At 41.5% G+C, this 18,028-nt stretch overlaps 1 protein-coding gene across 1 annotated transcript; it reads right to left on the bottom strand.

Annotated features, from left to right (window-relative positions):
- Window positions 1-9,184: 9,184 nt before the first annotated feature.
- On the bottom strand, window positions 9,185-17,140 carry pax10 (paired box 10; the record flags this gene model as incomplete). Its single annotated transcript, XM_080775038.1, has 7 exons — window positions 16,976-17,140; window positions 13,558-13,759; window positions 12,892-13,056; window positions 11,502-11,584; window positions 10,558-10,723; window positions 9,834-9,907; window positions 9,185-9,211 (listed from the first exon to the last, which is right to left on the bottom strand). The coding sequence occupies exons 2-7, from the start codon at window positions 13,658-13,660 to the stop codon at window positions 9,185-9,187; spliced, it is 618 nt and encodes a 205-aa protein (XP_080631164.1). The 5' UTR covers window positions 13,661-13,759; window positions 16,976-17,140.
- Between the last annotated feature and the right edge of the window lie 888 nt (window positions 17,141-18,028).

The following is an 18,028-nucleotide window of genomic DNA, read 5'->3' on the forward strand; positions in this document are numbered from 1 at the left end:
AAATCAAGCATTAGGCCATGAAAAAAGAATCACTGTAATTTCAATATGATAGCAAGGAAAAAAGAACTCTGCAAACACCAACATACATCATATATTTTCATTAAAACTTTCATGACATTCTTTTATTATGTCTGTCTCACAATAGTACTTGTAATCCTTTCAAAGTACAACATGGTTAACTATTATTTAATATGCTTTCTTTTCTCTTTTCATGCAGTGTGTAGGCTGTATGTTAAAATTGTCTAGATTCTTAAGCTTTCATAATAATCTCTGTTATATAGATGATCATAATAAGTGAAATAGTAAATATTTTACAAAACAAGAGCAATTTATCTGGCATCTATATAAGACGTCGATGACTGAAACAATTTGCATTTAATATTATTTAATAAAACATCTCACAACAATACAAAAGTAACAAAGCTTTCACAGATTGAACTCACCGATTTACACACTTACTTACTTACACACTTACACTTACACACGTGTATAAGCATTAAGCAGACCCCACAGTTTCCCTGTCTGTTCAAATGGAATGGATCCACAGATATTATAAATGTTGCAGGAGGAAATATCTTTTCTCAGATGGTCTGCTGATATATTGTATTTAAACAGCAGTGGGTTCTCAAACATTTTAAGAGTTGTAAGGGACTGTAAGGGAAACCTGAGGGGCCCTGGACCACACTTTGAGAACCACTGATATACTAGGCAGGAGGGTGGGGATGTTATATCCTGTTTCTGGTCAGACATTCCTTTTGGGAAATATACACTGTTTGATAATATTACAATTTCACAGATTAATAAAAAATATGTATGTTAACCAAATTAACAATGAATAGGCCACATCAAATTCAAGCCCCAATACTTTACAAAACAATGGTCCTCTATTACAGATGTACAGTAGTTATATTTTCTCTGTGACCCCATGCATCAAATATCCTACTTTTGGGTCCCGCAGAACAATTCAGTTGTTTCATATCGCCATCATGTCCACGATATATGAAACAACACTGACTCACAAATATAGCACAGTGTCAATTCTAAAGTGTTGTGCAAAGACAACTTGAACATATAGAACAACATAGACAATAGAGCGCGTCTACAAATACAAGTCGCTACACTCTAAGAAACGGGAGGACACTCAGACAAAAAGGCACCAGATGTCGTTCCTCCCGAGAGCGTACAAGCTTTACCAGAAGTCCTTTTTTATTGTTGTTTAATAGTTGATTCGTTTTTTGTTGTTTTTTAATAGAGTGATCCTCTTGTCCTCTTGTCTTAAATTGTAATAAACATCATAATTCATATTGTTAAACTTGAACATGAACAGATTACTGATATGAAAATGAGGAGCACCGCAGTTGAGCTTCTTCTCTCTCTCTCTCTCTCTCTCTCTCTCTCTCTCTCTCTCTCTCTCTCTCTCTCTCTCTCACACACACACACACACACACACACACACACACACACACACACACACACACACACAAACACAAACGTGCAGGAAAATCCTCAGCACAGCCCCCCCCAAACCCTGCCCAGCGTCACCTCAATATCAAGACACTGGTACAAGGATTGGGAGAAACCAAACTAAGTAGAATAATATCGGAGTTTGTATCGTGGGAGTGGAATAACCTACAGGAAAATAAAAGGGAGGGAGGGGGGGGGGGGGTATCAGTGACAGAACAGCAGTAACAAAATCAAACAGTGCAATTCAAAATAAAAGTTTAAACTTGTGGTGCGTTTTTAAACTTGAAGTCACACAAATGTAATGTTTGCCCTCTTACCTCCTACTCTTGCAAAGCCATTTCCTCCCCTCTGAATGTCTCGTGTTGTCCGCTCCCCTCCTTCTCGTCTCGCTCTCAGACACTCTCAGACTTCTTTATTTTTAGTCTGCAGTGTGCATCAGGGACCCTTCCTGCCCTGTGTGCCCTCTGCTCCGTCCGGAGCCCTTTCTACCTCTCACTCTATGCTGCGCTCTCTCTATCTATCCCCCTGCCCTAGTGGCAACCCCCCTTTTCTTCCCCCCCCCCCCCAAATCACTGTTCCTCTGAGCCAAGGGCCAATAGGGAGCCCGTCAGCGGGGCGAGGCACTTCCTCTGTGACAGGAAGCTAACAACAAACACCCAGAGACCGCAGAGAGAGAGAGAGGGAGCAAGTGCTTGTTGATGGCAGAGGGAGAGATGAAGAAAGGCAGATGTTTTGATTGCTTTTAGTGAATATTTTTGGGGTCAGGAAGAGGCCAGTGTTGAAAACCATAGCCTACTGTACATCCGTGGTTCTCAAAGTGGGGGCCTTGTGTGGGAGGGTTCCAGGGGGTCCCTCGACTCCCCCGCAAAATGATTGGTATAACTTTGAAAGGGTTATGGGAGTCCGTGGCCTAATGCACAGTAAACTGGGGGTCCTTCACATGAAAAAGTTTGAGATTCACTGCTTTGATGATTCATAGGTCCTATTGAAATTCTCCAGAATTTAGCTTAGATTAATTTTCCATTCATAGATCACTAAAAACTATGAGCCAAGAAGATTTAACTTCATGGGTAAGAGTCAGTGACCAATTCCTACTGTATTAAAACTATTTACTTTGTTGACAGGGGTATACCAGGGCTCTATATACTTCCAAATGCTTGCCTTCTATGACATTCCCAGAATTGGGGCGCTAGGGTTCATGTGGTTAATGGGTTAATAGGTGCTTAGATGTTGAAGAGATAAGAGACAAGAGTTCTACGTATTGTCGTGAATTGTTGATGATGTGCTTTATCCACCTATAATGGCTGGAAGGAGGACATGTTTATGCCATGCCATATAGAGGGACTTGCTTATTATTGTTCTGGAGTTGTTACAATGAAATGTGCCTCTTATCTCCATATTTTAACTTTTTGTGTTATTTTGTAAATTAATGCCATACTTGATACTGATAGTATCAAAAGTAGCAGATCCACAAGCTTGAAGCATGGCACGAAAACGCACTCCGAGCTTGTCAATCTGCTACTTTTGCTATTTTTTAATTTGAATCCTGAAAAGTAACAGTTTTGGACATATGATGTTTCCACTTGACAGATACACTCTGCACATCAATGACATACATCAGGGATACTCAAATAGATTTACCTGTGGGCCACATTACAAAAATGGCAAGGGGCCAGGGGCCAGTAGATAAAATTACGACATTAATGATACTTGATAACTTCTCTCTTTCAATTGCTTTATTTTCGCAAAATGTATCAAAGTACAATGTGCATGCACACAATATGTAAATAAATAAATGTGTTACATTTTCTTGCATAAACACAAAGAGCTGTTTCCATAACTGCACAAATTATTGCACATAACATGAGTAGCTGTTATAATAACATAACATGAGTAGCTCTTTGCCTGCCTGCCTGCCTGCCTGCCTGTCTGTCTGTCTGTCTGTCTGTCTGTCTGTCTGTCCATGAGTAGTTATTTGTCTCTCTGTCAATGAGTAGCTGTCTTACTGTCTGCCTGTCTATGAGTAGCTGTCTGCCTGCCTGTCTATGAGTAGCTGTCTGTCTGCCTGCCTGCCTGTCCAATTGTCCATGAGTAGCTGTCTGTCTGCCTGTCTGAGTAGCTGTCTGCCTGCCTGCCTAATTGTCCATGAGTAGCTGTCTGTCTGCCTGTCTATGAGTAGCTGTCTGCCTGCCTGCCTAATTGTCCATGAGTAGCTGTCTGTCTGTCTATGAGTATAGCTGTCTGCCTTCCTGCCTGTCCAATTGTCCATGAGTAGCTGTCTGCCTGCCTGTCCAATTCTCCATGAGTAGCTGTCTGTCTGCCTGTCTATGAGTAGCTGTCTGACTGCCTGCCTGTCCAATTCTCCATGAGTAGCTGTCTGTCTGTCTGCCTGTCTATGAGTAGCTGTCTGCCTGCCTGCCAGCCAGCAAGTTGGTTAACAGAAAATAAATTGTTATGGCTGAGTAAAATAAAATACAATAAACACAATTTGCCTGAAAATAGATTACCCATGAGCTATGACCTTTTTCATGAAAAAAAATGAGTAGTGATATGGCTGACTGAGTAAAATAAAACAATCTACCTGAAAATAGATAGCTATAACTGAAGAGCAATTTCCGCAATTACCATTTCCGCAATTTCCGCAATTTCCATTTCCGCAATTTCCTCAATTTCCATTTCCGCAATTTCCATTTCCACCATTTCCGCAATTTCCGCAATTACCATTTCCGCAATTTCCGCAATTTCCATTTCCGCATTTCCGCAATTTCCGCAATTTCCATTTCCACCATTTCCGCAATTTCCGCAATTACAATTTCCGCAATTTCCATTTCCGCAATTTCCGCAATTTCCATTTCCATTTCCAACTATTAATGGCAGCTGGGTTTCATCATTCAAATAAAATAGAATTCTGTCCGTTTAGCTATAAAATTATGTCAGGGAATAGGGATACACAGTATATGTCTTTCATTTGCATTGCATCTCCCCCGTATTTTCGTTCGAGTAATAGTACAACTCTAATAGTATTACTTATAATAATGTAATTAAAGATAACTTAATTCAGATTTATTTATTTTTATTTCATTTTCCAGATTTTTTTTTCTTCTTTTTTTAAGATTTTCATTGGTGGGCCAGTCATAATGGCCTGAGGTTGAGTATCACTGACATACATCATAGAACTACATAGGAACATTCCTTCTGTTCTTGGACTTCTGGAGTGAGAAACGTCAAGGGGGAGTCAGTGTCTTATGGATGTTTAACCACTATAAACTTCGACATAAGACAAATAGCGGAAATAGACGATCTGGGCAAAAAACCTTGCCTATTATGACATTCCCAAAATTGGGACACCAGGTTTAAAGTTTTTACTGATTTCAGCAAGCCACCGCCATTATTGTCACACGGTTCATACCAAACATATAGAAAGAAAGAAAGGAAGAAAGAAAGAAAGAAAGAAAAGTAGGGATGATGCAGACGATGGAAGGATGAAGGGAGGAGTGCTGATTGAACGATAGTCATGGGTCGAGTTTGGAATTTGTAGATAAACAGTAGGACTGCTGGGGGTGTGTGTGTGTGTGTGTGGGGGTGGGGGGGGGCTCGGGTCTTTGGGGGATGGTTGGACGTGACTATTTAACAGATTATCTCTGCTGTAGCATCCTCTCCACATGTCATTAACTCCAGCCTTAATTGGCTGGCATAACCATAGAAACTTGATTACAGTCTATGACCCTACATGGCCAGAGCCATGGGAGTTCTTGAATGAACAGGGATGAAGGGTGTGTGTGTGTGTGTGTGTGTGTGTGTGTGTGTGTGTGTGTGTGTGTGTGTGTGTGTGCGTGTGTGCGTGCGTGCGTACGAGTGAGAGATGAGAGATAGTTGTCTTTCATCCTGTGTGTGTGTGTGTGTGTGTGTGTTTGGTGGGAGGTGTGTGTGTGTGTGTGTGTGTGTGTGTGTGTGTGGGGGGGGGGGGTTAAAGTAACTAAGTACATTTATTCAAGTATGTTTTTTAATTACTGGAGTATTTCCAATGTTCAGTACTTTTCCTTCTACTCCACTATAGATCTCAGAGAAAAATACTATTATGAAAACATTAGTTACTAGTTACTTTGTACATTTTAATTATTATCATAAAACATACAGTGACCATTTAAGCGCTAGCTATATATATCGGATATTTGAAAATATCCGATCTACAAGCTCACAATGTGCCACCGCTGCCATGATACGCATTGTGAGCTTGTAGATCTTGTAGTTCTTTTGGATAATATGAGATGGAAGATTTCTGCATAATGAGTACTTTTACTTTTGGTATTTTAAGTAGGCTGCTACATTTCGATGCCAATACTTTTTTACTGTGTACAGTATTTATGCATTGTGGTATTGATACTAAGTGAAAAATGTAGTACTTCATCCACCACTCTGCGTGTGTGCGTGCGTGTTTGTTGGTCTATCAGTCTGTACAGTATGTGTTGCATGTCTCCTGCAAGAATCACATGTCAGTCAGAGCTTTATTCACAGTGGGTGTGGTGATATACTGTAGTTAGTAACAAAAACAGGAAATCCACAGGCACATATACAGGAAATGCTACTGTTAAGTGAGAGAGAGTGAGATAAACATGAAACTTTTATCTGAGAAGACTTTCTGGAAACTGAAAAGTGATTTGTTATGAAAAAATGCTCCTTTTGTATAAGCAAAACCTACCCAAATTATGAAGAGAATAACCTCTACTCACGTCAGAGATAGCCAAATCATCACACAAAAGCTTAAGTTTAAAATGTAGATTTTTGTTGTCGGTTTATTCTAGGTTTGTACAGTTTCACAAAAGGGAAATACATAAAAAACAGTAGTCATCTAATGACACCTGTTAACAGTACACTCAATGCTCTTAAATACACGCAAAAATGTCACAATGCACTTACATTCACACACTCACCCATACGCATACGGTCACAGTGCTAATATTGTCCAGGTGAAATAGAGGAAGGGGTGGGAATTCAGTTTGAACAAAGGGACAGTGACACAAACCTGAACAAAAATAGGTCATCACAGCATAGCTATAAGCTACTATCCTTTATCACTAGTTGAGGTTATATTGTCTTTTCTCTTGATTGTCTTCGTAAGTTGGAGTTCTGCTTGATTGTCTTCAGCTTGACCATACAGTAGGTTATTGTTTAAATACTGTAAGATATGTCCTTTGTGTAGAGATTAAGTCCAGGCTGAGTCCATTTTAATGCTTGATTGTCACTGAATGCCTTGACTTTCACTGGTGACCCTGGCCTAGACAATAAAGATCCTCCATGTTAACTCTGAGTGTGCACAAATGGAACCAAATAGACCTGTAAGGATCCTTTTGGTTCCATTTTGTACACTCTCAGAGTTACACATGATCTGTAAGGGTCCATTTGTACACTCCCAGTGCAAAAACACGTAATGTTTATGATTGTCACTTCAGATCACGTTGCAGTCTATCATAACTGAAAAAACACATTTCTACCTTTTGGGCCAATGACCAAAGATGGTGAGAGCAACTTATCAACAAATGTGTGCAAAAGGACAAAGCTATCATTTGAATAGTATAACAAATGGAGTATCATCAATAACACATGTCCATTTGTCAAAATGTCACACCATGATCTTGTGAAGTATGCAGTTGTCTATATGGCTATTAGAGCTATTGCTGTGGATTAACAAAACTATTCCCAATTTAAACATAAAGTAGCTGTTAATGGTGATTCTGTAGCATCTGGTTGGCATTTGGTACTCTTACTGAGTGAAAAACATTTCAAAACGTTTCAAAACATTTGATATATTCTGCACAGCAATCTCACACAGTATTCCCCATCTTGCACAAACGTGTTCCATGACACTTACTCCATGTACGTGTCTAACACAGCTAAGTGAAATATGAGTGAAATCTAAAACTGAAGCCTGAATGAGGTATGCTGTGTTGCATCATATATTTAGTATTAAAATGTTACCTTTTATGGAATTCAAACCTATATAAAGCATTACATAAACAACCAAATGAACCACAGACTGCAGTTCCAGACTATTTGAGAATGTTTTGAATGTGACAGAATACATTAAAAATGTAGTGTTATTGAAATGTGTCTTACTGTCTTTACGGGGGCAGTTCACCTGAAGGTCAGATGAGTGCCAATTTCCTGTCTTCAAAGCATCACATTGCTGAGTCACATTGGTTGGATTGATTTCAGTTGTGCTGCATTATTTAAACATTGTGTTGAGTTTCTGTCCGTAGCCGAGTTTGTGTAGCACTCTAACTGCTATTAGAGATAATTTATACTTCGCCATAACAGCCATATTGTTCCAAAAAATAAAAATAAAAAACAATTAAAGTTTTTCCGTTCAAAATCAGTTGTTTTTGTCGAGCGGCACAGTAGTATGATGACGAAGTATGTATCAGGCTTTTGTCATGTTTCTTTGTTGATAAACTGCTGCCTAGTATCACCCATACGTTGTCCCCGCACTGCAAAATCCTCTTGTTCACAGCCTCTTTGTTTTGGAGTCGGTATTGCCTCAGTGATCTGTGTCCAGAAATGTCATATCCACCTAAGAGATTGTCATTCTACTGAAGTCTGGTCCAGTATTGTCCCAAATCCTGTTCACTTCCTGTAACCTGTGCTGCTAGTGACCCACCAGGAGAGAGATACCCTGAGAGAGGCAAAGGCAGACAGGGACACATCAGTAGCAAGACAACACCGTGAATATACAGTAACAGCCCCAGGATTTACGTAACTCTGAGACTGTACAAATCTGTTTACTGGTTAGTAAACTTAACTCTGAAAGTGTACTGTATAATAAATGTAACCAAGTGTACATGGTCACATGTGTACAGTCAGAGTTGACACCTTCAAAGCCAAGAGACACTCTCAAACAGTACCTTCACGCACGCACGCACGCAAGCATGCGCACACACACGCACGCACACACGCACGCACGCACGCACTCACACACACACACACACACACACACACACACACACACACACACACACACACACACAGCAGAGACTCACCTGTGCTGGCGTTGGCAGAGTGAGAGGGGTGAAGGTGAGGGGAAGGGTAGGGCGGGGAGTCAAACTTGCGTGGAAGGGAAGAGGGGCCGGAAGGAGATGGAGGGAGCATGCAGGAGTAGGAGGAGGTGGACTGAGGCGATAAGGACTGGAGAGAGAGGGCCAGAGGGAGGAGGAGGGAGAGAAGGCGGAGAATTTAGACCAGAGCAGACAGGGGGAGAAAAACAGGAGAGACGAGTGTTAGAAAGGGGTTTGTCTACACTCTACAGGGTACACTGTAAAATCATTAGAGATGGATAATATAACACAGGGTTGTATTGTGTAGAGGCCAAAGTTCAGTTTGAATTCAGCCCAGTAACGGTCACTAAACAGAATTGAAATGGTAGATGGATGGTTTAATCATAAACGTTATGCCATGTCTGATTATTTGTTTAAATGTTGTCTCTTAAAACTTCAGATAGATCATATTAGGACTGGGCTGAGCAGTAGCTTAGCTTAGTTTAACTACATTGCCCAGTAGCTTGTGGTATAGCTTTCACTATTTTCAGAATGATGCAGATTTTAATTAGTATTGTTTTTCCACTAAGCTGGTATATTGACAGAAGTTACATCATTACATTTTCTGTACCACGTCAATGGTATCATTCTATCACTAACAAAGGTAATAGAGCATGCACATCCACTCTAGTCTAGGTGCTGGACAAATGGCAGTAGGCCTACAGGAGGAAGAAATAGAGTCCGCAACACTGGTAAGGAAAACTCAGCTCCACTGGTTTATTAATTCAACGTTTCGATCACTGGGATCTTCTTCAGGATTCTGATCACTATCATATCATGTACTGTATTGGGATAATATAACATTACTCATTCTCCATCTTTGATAATAATTTGTGCTTTATATCAAACACCACAGTTGAATTTTGGATGCGATGGCCAGAAATTGTCCAGATGTAACCTCACCACAAGAGGGCGACATGACACAAGCTATGACTTTCTGTGACCTTCGTTATTCTGTTTTTCACCTGTACCACTACCAATATTATAACAATCCCTTTGTTGTTTTTATGTATGTGCAGTGGCACATTACTGGAAAGACATGGACAGGAGCTTGGGCGCTTGGCAATGTCTCCCAGCAGGAGAGAGGGGAAAAAAGATAATAAGTATACTGAAACTAGAACATGTTTTGTATGTGTATACTGTATGCGTGAGTGTGTGTGTGTGTGTGTGTGTGTGTGTGTGTGTGTGTGTGTGTGCGCGCACGTGCGTGCGTGCGTGCGTTTGTGTGTGTGTTTGTGTGTGTGTGTGTGTGTGTGTGTGTGTGTGTGTGTGTGTGTGTACCTGCATATTGGAGAAAACTGAGAGAGAGCCATAGCCAGAGAGAGAGGTGTCACCACGACTGCTGTGCATGGAGCCTGGCGCGCACACGCACACACACACACACACACACACACACACACACACACACACACACACACACACACACACACACACACACACACACACACACACACACACACACACACAAATATATAATTCCAATAAGATCATAATGAGTTGTGCCTTAAAGGGCAATCCCCCTCCCTTGGTTCATAGGGGCAGAGTATATTCTCTATGTCAGTGTTTCCCAAACTATATCGGTCGGGACCCATTTTTGATCACGGATCAATATTACATTTTTGTACACTTGAGTCCAAATGTATCTTTTGGGCCCTTAAGCTGAATTGTTTGGGAACCACTGTTCTATGACACATAATGTGACCTCGCCGGTCCACTTCTTTTCAATTGAGTTTTAGCAGTAATGTAACGCGTCCTTGACATGAAAAGGTTTGAGAACCACTTGCCCTACAATACCTCCCTGTTAGCCACCTGCTTTGCTCATGGGGGACCCAAGGATGCGGGTCTCCCTCGAACAAACGGATGGAAGACATGTTTGACACGTCAGTTTGTTTGATGTGGAAGCAGAGCACTGTTATGGATGGAGGCGTTGCCTCCGTTCTGTACTTTTCTATTTCTGCGGGTCAAATACTGTCCATTCAATAGGATGTGATTCACAGACGTGTACCTGAGGCGTTGCCATGGTGAGAGTGGTAGGAGTGGACAGGAGAGTTGAAGGAGGTGCTGAGAGGAGTGGGCGTGTGCTGGGATGCAGAGCTCCCGACCCCTGACCTCCTCTGATTACGAAGCTTCTCCTCCCGCCTCCATTTGGCTCGCCGATTGGAAAACCATACCTGTCAATCAATCAGTGCAATCGGTCAATAAATCCAGCAATATTGTGTTTATTTAGCAACCACTCTTTCAAAATTAGGTTCATGGCATCCTAGTGTCTTTCCATTAAATCCCTTGACTCCTTCAAAACCGCTCTCACAGCGCACCTACGGACGGCCCCCTAAATATAGTCTGTGTCCCCCCCCGTCCCCCCCCCCCACACACACACACACACACCCTTTTTCCCCAATCTGCACTTTTTTTCCTTTCTTTTTTATAATGATGATTTCCTGTTTTTATAGAAGTGTATATTTGTACGTCTATAAATATTCAGATGAATTGAAAATGGTGGACCCTGTTGTAAACCAGTTTAATGCCTAATGGTGTCGTCCACAGTAACCGTTTTTGTATTGACTTATGCTTTCGTTTGAAATGTATTGTACCCATCTACTGTGAAATAAAAAATTAAATCAATCAATCAATAAATCAAGTAGAAATGCCAAAAAGAATTATGGTATAAAAAAAAATTGCAGTCATGGAGTGTTACAGCTGATTTAATACAATATACCCACACAATGGGTCTGGAGTCTGGACCCTTTTCTGGGTAGCAGATCTATTTGCATGGGTCGTGAGTAAATCAAAATGTACTTCAAATACCAAAAGTAAATGGCCGAAATGCATACTGTATATGAGGCCGAAGTGGGTAATGTATGTTTTGTATTAATAATCAAAATCTACAAAGTAACTAGTAACTAAAGTTTAAAATAAATTGTACAATATTTTCCTCAGCAGGCTGCTTACCTGAATGCGGGCCTCTGGGAGGTCGATCTTTCCCGCCAATCTCTCTCTGGCAAATACATCTGGGTAGTGTGTCCTCTCAAACTCTGGAGGATATACAGGGGAATAAAAAACTATGTATGTGTGATGTTTATGATCTCTGTACTGTGTTTGCGGCCCACCCATCTGTCCACTTAACAGATTAAGAGCGTAATTAGAGCATGTTTTTTTTAACAATGAATCAATCATTTGTGTTCCGTAGTGTACTTGAATTTCCTATTCATTGGTATACTCAAAACTGAATTTGAAGTTTTAAAGAAATACCATGGTTTTTTTTACATTAATATCTTTTATATTAATGTTATATTAAAATCGTAGTGTTTTGCCAATTATTTCCTGGCCCAACAGTAATTGTATTAGATCCCTGGTAGCTACTGTACTAGCTACTGTAAAGGAATGACATCTCGGATGTACCAAAACTAGGGGGAGTGGACGATGATTTGCGATTCTGTCCCTATCGGTACATAAATCTGTCCCTATCGGTACATAAATCTGTCCCTATCGGTACATAAATCTCTCCCTATCGGTACATAAATCGGACGTCGCTAAGTCGACTGAAGGTGACTCTGAGGAAGATCGCTAGCACCTGAATAAAAAGGCTTAAACTGTCCAAGCTGCTCTGGCGTCTTCTCCTTCATCGACTGAAGGTGTCTTGCCTAACCTCGCCCAGCGGTGGCTCACGTGGCTCAAGTCACCTTCAGGCGGCACGCCTCCATCAGTAAAACCGAGTACGCCTTTTTCGGAAGGGTTTTTCAATCGTACTGTGACATATACGCTTCCACATGTGTTGGGTTGCATACTCTAAGGTTGCATCCAACCTTTCAGTTACAGCACTGGTTCTCAACGTGGGGTTCAGCGACCCCTAGGGGTAAGTTGTTGACTTAAGCAGCTGCAGGGTCAATAGGTCCTACTCAGGCAGACATACTGTACTGTATGGACAGACAGACGGACGGACTGACAGACAGACGCACATTGCTGTGCATTGGAGACGGTGTGCCACCGCTCAAAAATCGGAGTACTTCTTCCACCACTGTTGTCTTCATACATTGGTGAAACATGCATCCAGTGGTGGACAGCAACTAAGTAGATTTACATACTTTTTGGAGCATTAGTTTTTTCTGTTTAACTTTTTTGCAAGCTGATGACTTTCACTCCGCTATAATTCAAACAAAAATATAGAACTTTTGATTCCAGTCCATTTCTAGGAAGGGACTCTTCTTGGGACCCAAACATAAATTATGAATTAACCACATCGTCACGTTCTGACTATTTAAAAATGTGAAAATATTATAGTACTCCAGCACTGCTGTTCATAACTTTCTGAAACCTGGTTCTTGTGTCCATACGACCATACCTTTCTCCAGAGCGTCGATCTGCTCCTGGCTGAAGCTGGTGCGGTTCCTCTGCAGCTTCCTCTTCAGCTGGAGGTGGATCTGAGACTCGTCCACCTCCTCCCTCTCTCTCTGGCCCCGTTCTGCTGCCACCAGCCCCATGCCCACCTCATCCACCACACAGCCATCTGACAGAGAGAGACACACAGAGAAACAGAGGGAGAGAGGGGGGGGGGGTAGAAAGGGAGAGTAAGGAAGAAAGCGGGGGAGAGAGAGAGATGGAGGGAAAGACAAAAAGACACAAAGAGAGGACGAGAGAAGGGGGAACAAGGGATGAGCAAGAGAAAGGGTGATGAGAGAGGGGATGAAATTGGTCTCAGGGTTATTTTATTTGTGTGTGTGTGTGTGTGTGTGTGTGTGTGTGTGTGTGTGTGTGTGTGTGTGTGTGTGTGTGTGTGTGTGCGTGTGTGCGTGCGTGCGCCGTGCGTGTGTGTGTGTATTTGGCACCCTCTGTTTCTGCTTAGTCAAGTGGAAGATTTCTTCACTCCACTACAAGCCGTATCACACACACACACACACACACACACACATGCGTGCGCACGAACGCACGCACGCACGCACGCACCAAACATTCTTTCTCATTCAAGTCTTAATTGCTCTGAGCAGCAGTTGTGTGTTGCATTGCCTACCGGTGCCATGCGATGGCATGGTGCTGGGTTGATGGTACCAGCTGCTGGCTGGCGTCCAGTCTGTGCCACTCTGTAAGTTGAGCATGGTGAGTTTCTCACACATGACCCCTGATCTCTCCACTTCCGCGACCACACCTGATCTCCACCAATCACACCAAGGACCACACCTGATCAGACCTCTCTCCACCAATCAGAGCAAGCCCTACAAGAGGGTGGCAGAAGGGACAAGAGAGAAAAGAGGGTGAGTGATAATCAAAAGAGAGATCGAAGAAACAATAATCTCATAACATAACAAAATCATCACAGGTCATTTGTCATATCTCGTCCATTGAATCACAACTCACAATACAACATTACTGCTGATCATTTCCCAGAGCATACCGTAGTTTGCATTTCCGAAAGCCATTGGATTCCATGCATTTAAGTACAGTAGTATGCTAAGGAAATCAAATACTCTTGCTTGAGAGAGGTAAACACTATTTCTTTGTCAAAGTTATGTTATCATTACATTTTGATGCATTTTAAAGTGCAGATTGATTTGAAAGGTTTGGCTAAAAAAAAACAGATGTACCAATGAAATGTCCACACAATGATGTTATGCATGTATATTATGACTCGTCAATCTAACTAAATAGATTGACGAGATTGACGAGAAACTATAAAATAATAGAAATATCTATTATGTTTATAGACAGTAATGTGGCTGGTCTTTTAACCACTGAAACTCTATTGCGCACGCACGCACGCACACACACACACACACACACACACACACACACACACACACACACACACACACACACACACACACACACACAAACATGCACGCACACTGTGACACACACACAGCTACACCCTACAACCCCAAATACACACACAGATAGATGTCTCAACATAATGACTTGCACACAAACATGCTCAAACGCACTCAAATGCAAACCTCAAGCCCCAAAGATACTCTATCTCTGAATCATACACAGAAATCCCCGACCCCAACACACATACAACACATACGCACACATGCACAAATACACTCCCCCCCCCCCCCCCCCCCCCCATACACACACTTGACTGCAACATGCCCCTAGGCGACACATCAGTGAGTTCATCCCAAACACACAGGGTAATAATTAAGGCACCTCTCTGAGTCCTGCCTTGTCCTAGCACTGACTACAGCCATACGCACGCTTGAAAGGAGAGAGTAGCACTGTCAACTGACATTAGGTGTCTTGTACACGAGGCTAGACACTGCTAGATGTTACCTACACTAATGCACAGACAAAGGAGTGAACATAGCACTGCCTGCACACTCACTACAATGTGGAAAATATTAGAAAATACAGGGTGAACACAGGTGTTACCAATGATAATAATTAAGGATCTGTAGAGTCTTTTCAGTGAGACATGCACAGTAGCAGAACTCTGACTCTGTGTGACCTGATTTGAACACAACCAACAGCTGTGTTTTTCCCCTACTATTTCATGTCAAAATTGTTTCTCAATAAATAAATGTGCAGAAGAAGCTGCATGTGCCCACATTACCTTATCCTATTATAACAAAGCAATTGTGTAGCATTTTATTTTAACTTATATACATACATTAAAAAAATGTAGTTATCTCAAATGAAAGTGCGCCTTGAGCAGCCCGTATATCTCCCATACTGAGTACATGATTAAATGAAATACACTTGGTTCCAAACATTAAGCAGTGCACAGCTGTGGGTGAATGATGGAAACTGTGGGGAAATCATGCAGGAGAGGGAACAATACTGTCAGAATGCTATTGAGTCATGTAACCGTAACACTGCACTGTAACTTACAGTATACACACTCATACCCTAGAATAAAGAAAAGTGAACACTCCAATAGATGTGTTAAACTGCAATTAAACATGCATGCTCACACACACACGCACGCACGCACACCCACGCACGCACGCACGCACGCACGCACGCACGCACGCACACACACACACACACACACACACACACACACACACACACACACACACACACACACACACACACACACACACACACACACACACACACAGAGTGAGAGATAAAAGAAGAAACAAATGCTAATGAAACCTTTCTCTTACTTCAGCATTTTGCCTGATCCTATACAGTAAAATCCTCAGTGAGTCAGTGTATAAATTAACAAGGAACCTTGACGTAAAATGTACATCTGTATTGTAACGTCACGTACTTTGGATGTGATACTAATCTATACTCCGTACTGAAAAGAAACCTGTTGTTAGTTTGAAATTAGTCTCTCAGACAGACTGTTGACTCCCAAAAGGAAAAGAGAGCGCTGTAACCGCTGTTTTCCCTTTGGAATTAGTTATTTTAAGCAAATGACACTGTCATGCAGTGGATTTTAAATTAAGTTAAACTCTACTATAAATGTGTGAAACCCTGAAATTGACTGTGAAATGAGGATAATCCTCAGTCACTCTATCTTTCTCTGACACCATTCTGTCTGAAATCAAAGCAAGGCAGCTTATTAAAACCAATCTACTGCACTGCACTTGCGTTAGCCCCAACGGTGTTAAATTAATTTAAAAGGAATTTAACTGAATGTATCTGAATTGAATTGAATTGAATTGAATTGAATTGAATTGAATTGAATTGAATTGAATTGAATTGAATTGAATTGAATTGAATTGAATTGAATTGAATTGAATTGAATTGAATTGATGGCTATATAACTAAGCTTTTGTTGTACAGAAAAGTTACAGAAATTAGAGAGATAAAATAGAGAGGTCATGACACTAAATCAAAGTCAGACCCTGCATTCTATTATGAATTATTTGTAGCATCAAAATGCAATACTATTTATAAGATATTGTACAGTAATCCACGAAAAAGAATAAAAGCTGAAAGGAGGAAATATTTCACAGGAGAGAATCATAACTGTCTTTGTAGTTAGAGATTAAGCTGCAAAACACAAATCTATTTAACTGTAAAAGCTTGCACACTAACATCTCAGCTGTATCTCAGATGGCACGTAGGATATATAATCTTTCCTGTCATTTTATGTAATACATATTACATACTGTATAATATTCCAATTGTCAACACAAAATGTCTGCTGAGTGTGGCCGATGGTAGGTAGCGTACAAAAAAATGGCAACCAATACCAACACCTATTCTATCACACGACAATGTCGCCTGCTGACAAGCTCGTAGATCGGATCTTGTCGGCAAGCAACACTGTTGTCAAATTAGGCTATAGGAGGCGAGATGAGCTTTCATTTAGTCTGGGAGTCAAAGGTCGCACGTGCAGGGTCGCCATGCTGTTGCTTGTTCTCTGCCATGCAGGTCTTCCTATCTCTCTCTCTCTCTCTCTCTCTCTCTCTCTCTCTCTCTGTGCTTCTCATATTTGTGAAGTGAGGAGTTTCAGCAGAGGTCCTCACCTACAACTTGGAGGGGGTTGGTGGTGAAGGATCCCCCCAAAAACGTCTTGTCTTTCCTTTTCCCTTCTCGGCGTTCCTCTCCTGCGCGCCCTGCTTCCCAAGCCCAGGCCTCTGGTCCTCAGGTCCTACTTTTCACCGCTCTCCCATCCAGCTCATCTGACCTCGCTTTTGTTGACTGTGTGTGATCATTTGCTCAGAGAGAGAGAGAGAGAGAGAGAGAGAGAGAGAGAGAGAGAGAGAGTAGAGGAAAAGCAGGCAGTAAACAGGGAAGCAAGCCACACAGAGAGAGGGAGAGATGGAGAGAGTTAGACGGAGCGAAAGAGAGGGTGAAAGGGAGGGGGTGCTAGGAGAGAGAGAAAGAGAGACAGAGAGAAACGTGTCTTCAGGCACTCTGGTCCTCGGAGCCATGGATGGAGAGAGGGAGGGAGAGTGCAGGGCGGGGTGGAGGGAGGGAGGGAGAGAGGGATGACACACAGAGTCAGTGTCAGTGTCAGGTCTGGACTTAATGCCAGGAAAAGAGGTGGTGAAGTGAGAGAAGAAGAAAGAAGAGAGAGAGAGAGAGAGAGAGAGAGAGAGAGAGAGAGAGAGAGAGAGAGAGAGAGAGATGTTGATGGAGGATGGAAACAACCGTTTTTTATTTTGAAATGTAAAAACAAATCAAAGACTTAATGTTTGTACGTTTTACCTTCCTCCTCAACCCTAAAATACCTGAAGTTGCACCATTTAATATACCAGACACGAATAAATTAATTACTATTACTACTGAATACGGTATCACATAATTACTAGCAATGTTGAAATACATAATACAAACATAATACAAAATACAGATAGACCCTGACGAAGACCTTTTGGTCGAAACGCGTAGGTCCTGTTATTTATTTGCCTTGCTCATCATCAAATAAACTATTTAATTTTTCACCAAAGGATTGGATTATTTTCTTTTCAAGTCTGCAATTCACATTTTGACAAGCAGTACTACTTGGAGGAAGGATACCTTTTGTCTACATAAATAATTACATTTTCAGTACTGAAAATTTTATTTTAAATCAT

Source organism: Protomyctophum bolini, assembly GCF_963924005.1.
Source record: "Protomyctophum bolini genome assembly, chromosome: 11".
Classification (NCBI taxonomy): domain Eukaryota; kingdom Metazoa; phylum Chordata; class Actinopteri; order Myctophiformes; family Myctophidae; genus Protomyctophum; species Protomyctophum bolini.